This window comes from Alligator sinensis, unplaced genomic scaffold (assembly GCF_000455745.1).
Source record: "Alligator sinensis unplaced genomic scaffold, ASM45574v1 scaffold1638_1, whole genome shotgun sequence".
In the NCBI taxonomy this organism is placed as follows: domain Eukaryota; kingdom Metazoa; phylum Chordata; order Crocodylia; family Alligatoridae; genus Alligator; species Alligator sinensis.
The window spans coordinates 107,474-111,716 of NW_005843351.1; the positions used below are offsets into that span (position 1 = coordinate 107,474).

At 42.4% G+C, this 4,243-nt stretch overlaps 1 protein-coding gene across 1 annotated transcript in view; it reads left to right on the plus strand.

The window, feature by feature from the left end:
* Positions 1–1,278, plus strand: part of RABIF (RAB interacting factor) — a 3,836-nt gene extending 2,558 nt beyond the window's left edge. Inside the window, exon 2 of the mRNA XM_014527178.2 lies at positions 27–1,278. Coding sequence (XP_014382664.1) covers positions 27–516 — 490 coding nt within the window. The 3' untranslated portion in view covers positions 517–1,278. The remainder of the gene's footprint in view (positions 1–26) is intronic.
* The last annotated feature ends 2,965 nt before the right edge of the window (positions 1,279–4,243 follow it).

Consider the following 4,243-nt stretch of genomic DNA (forward strand, 5'->3'; position numbering starts at 1 on the left):
CCCGCCTCCGCCCCCTTGGCTCGCAGGCAGGTACGTGCCCCCCCCCGGTGCCCCGGAAGAAGACTCGAGGGGAGGGCGCCCCTAGTTGTGAGGAGACTAGCTGACACGCCCCCTGGATCCGTGCGGTGTGGAAACGGGGTGTCATCGTGTGCAGAGAAGTTACGGGTGCCCGCGGTTGCCAAACGGGCTGAGAACCGCTGCTCTAACGGGGAGCAGCGCCGCAGTGGCGGTGACTGTCTGACCCGCGCTTTACTTGTCCTTGTCCGGCAGCTTTTCCTCCCTTCCATGAAGAAGAAGACGGCCCTGGCTGAGAGCGTCTCCCCCGACGGGGACGTGCTGCAGGACCACTGGCTGGTGGATGACATGTTTTCCTTTGAGAATATCGGCTTCACGAAGGACGTTGGAAACATCAAGTTCCTTATCTGTGCGGACTGTGAGATCGGGCCCATCGGCTGGGACTGCCTGGACGACAAGAAGAGCTTCTACGTCGCCTTGGACCGTGTTTCCCATGAGTGACGGCCGGAGCGACGCTGGTTCCCCCCGAGGTCCTCGCAGCCGGTGTAGCCGTTACATGCATCTCCATCGTGCACTAACATGAAGCTGTTCATACAACACGTGGACTTAAACCTGTCATGGACTCATCTGAAATGGCTTATTTAAGGCAATGTGCAATTACTCATACATTCATCAACTTCTGGTCCATCTTTTCATTGTATTATGGAGGTGGGGGTGGCAGTTTTATGAATTTTGTCTGATATTTTTTTTTTTACTGCTGATTCAAGGGCATTTTCCAGTTGTGTTGGAGGTGTTAAAGTGAGGACACGTTTCTTGTTTCTACCATGTCTTACCCCACACTAACTCGTTGTTCGTGTCCTAATATTGTTTAAATGTTGACTATATTATTGTGACACGTTACATTTAAAATGTGCATCCTCTAAGTAAATGGCTAACTAGAAACTACATCTGATAATAGGGGTAACTAGGTAGAATTCTGTTCAGTTTCTGTGGCATTTCATCCAGTGTTAATGGCTTCCCATTGTGTTTTGACCTAAAGGGCTTATCATTTTTACCATTCATTAAAAAAAATTACAACAAGGGCATCTTTGTCCCTAATTCTAAAAAGGGATGACTTTCCCACTTTTTGTAAGGGCCACAAGCTTGCAGAGAGCAGATTTAGACTGGACATTAGGAAGAACTTCTTCACAGTTAGAGTGGCCAAGGTCTGGAACGGGCTCCCAAGGGAGGTGGTGCTCTCCCCTACCCTGGGGGTCTTCAAGAGGAGGTTAGATGAGTATCTAGCTGGGGTCATCGAGACCCAGCACTCTTTCCTGCCTATGCAGGGGGTCGGACTCGATGATCTATTGAGGTCCCTTCCGACCCTAACATCTATGAATCTATGAATCTTTTACTGCTTGAATTTTCCTTGGCCAGGTAGTGAAGATAATCTGGGATACCATGGAGGCAGTAGTAAGAAATCTGAGTTTTCTGTGAGGGACATTCATAGTAAAACTATAAGGAGTTAATGTACTTGATCTACTGTCATTATAAATATTCATATCTGAGTAAATGAATTTCATGCTTCTCAATGCTGGTTTTTTTTAATTGTTTTGCCTATAAAAAGGCAATGCTGATATACAGCATTTCTGTAGTTGCTATAAGTCACTCACATTGTTTGTTGTAGACTAGCCACTAGAAATAGATTAGGACTCAGCTGAAAACTGAACTGATTATTATAATTCCCAAAATGACACTATGCAGTTTGCTTAAAATTAGGATATATTGTCTTGTTACAAAAGGCAAGTTCGTAAAATACAGTGCAGAAAAACTGTCAGATGAGCAAGTATGGTTTTAATGTATACTGAATAATGGCAAAAGCTGGATAATGCTGAGAGGTTATTGAAATGATTTGGTTAAATAAAAAAACATCAGACAGGATCATTATCTGTTTAAAACTTTATGGTGGTAGAACTTGCTGCATTGTAAAAGCTTTGGACTATTTAGAAAGAAAAAATAATTTTCTGTAGCTCAACATTATTCAGTAGAAAAGCTGCAGCCAAGAGGCTATTGCAGCAGACAGTGTGGACAAACTAGCTGATTTGTTCTGACCTGTGGAATTGCAGGGTAATTTTTTTTTTCTTTTTTGGAGAGAAGGTGCAGCTGCTGCAATTGCAACTAATATTTTTGTGTTTACTTTCATCAGCTTTCTAAATAAAGTGAAAACCCAGTCTTTGTACAGGTATGGTTGATTCAGTGGGAAACATTAAGGAGGTGCAACTATAGTGTTTCCAGATGGTTACATGCTGTTTAGAATGACCTGGGAAAGGTGTCTGCTACTGGAAGTAAGTGCTTTAAAATAGTGTATAGAGCTGCAGACTTAGCTTGAAGTTTGGAAAGCAGTCAAGAAATTATAGGCAATGATTTCATTATCTTCACCCCTGCGGACTTGAGCTTTCTGAAAGAGCTTAAACTTTATGAAGTTTGATAACAGCATAACATAACTGTAAAATACTTAGAGCTTTGCAAGCCTTTTGACTAGTAAGTCACTGTACAACATTCATTTGTAAAATTAACCCCACACAGTATTAACTAAGCACACTTTTAACTGAAAGGTCTGAATAAATTGTGATCAATAGGGACTTATTGTTCAGTGAGGATGATTTTAGTGGGGTTTCACAGGCAATAGTACTAAGACCAGTGCCAATCAAGTTTTTATTGGTAAAATACTTGGAAATAAATACACAATCATTGCCCATGTTTGCATCATGCAAATTTTATCAGCAGAATGGTAAGAATCAGGGAAAAAGACATCAGTAAAGACTGGCTACAAATTCTATTCCGATCTAGACATTGTATCCTGTATCTCCATTCCAAAGGGAAGGGCTTACCCCACAGAGGACTTTAAACCCTGCACAGAGCAGCTCTGGCTGCCTGGATCCAGGGCCACTCTGGGGTCGAGCCAGCCCTGGTGCAGTCCCCAGTAGGCTGACAATCAGCTGATAGTCAACTGTGTCCAGGGATAGCCCTGCAGACTCCCTTGACACTAGCACAATTGGCATCTGATCACCCGTCCCAAAATCATGTGCCCTGCTACCAATATGTGGTGTGGCAAGAGGTTCAGTTGTTGGGATTGGGCATCAGATCCCATCACAGCTTTAAATGAATATCTTCTGGGTGCCTAGGTGTCCTAAAATTGACCAAACCTTTCCTAGAATGTTCTCTCCTGTGACTTAGTTACTTTTAATGACTTCCCTTAAACTCACTTATGCTAACTGGGCCCAATATAAACTTAAAAACAACCTAAGGCCTATTAAAATGGCTACAGTGCAAGCTAAAAAAATTCCAGCTTACCACAAAGGTCTACAGTGGTCCCTAGTAAGTAGTATTGTGAAACCACAATATCTTTTGTATTTTACTCCTTACTCCAGAGTTTTTGATACCCAATGTAAATAGCCAAAATGTTTCCACTTTTTTAATTTCTATGAGCAGGGAGGAGGTAGTGGTAACCCTGTGCTCCATTTTCTGCTTCCTTCCTGCTTGCTTTGGTCTTGAATGCTCTGTACAGAAGCTAGCCTCTAGGAAGGCAGAGAGGCATTTTTGCCATTCTGCCCCAAGTGGCACAGAGGCAAAAACTAATAGAAAATTGGAAGGACTACATGCTTTTTAATTTCACAAGCTTGAGTTACTCCTTGTTTGGTTGACTAATTATGGTGTCCTATGCAAAAGGCCCAGGTTCAAATTTCTCTGCTGTGTTCAGACCATTAAGCAAAGGTCTTTCAGTTCTCAGATGCGTGTCCTAATCACACACAGCTACAACCTAAACCCCTGCAACATGGAAGATATCGAATTCAGCCGTCTGAAATGGAAACTGTACAACATGAAAAAGAAAGAAGCCAGACTCAACAGCGACATATATTTTCTAAGCCTTTGCAAGAAACACAACTTCATTCCCCGAGGACTAAACATCTACAGTCCCCTGACTACTACACACAACTCCAAATATGCTGCACAGCTATGCAGAAGAACTAGAGAAAATTAGAAATCATCTACTTCACCTACTCTACTCCAAAAGAGACCAACTCAAGAAGGAAATCGTCATACACTACAACAACTTAAAAGATAGAAATTCATGCATGTTCCCTGACAATATACAGTGGATACAAAGAGACTACAAAAAACTGTCTACAGCATTCATCCTACATATAAAGAAGAAATGGAACAAATTACTCCAAGAACAAGCTCCCCA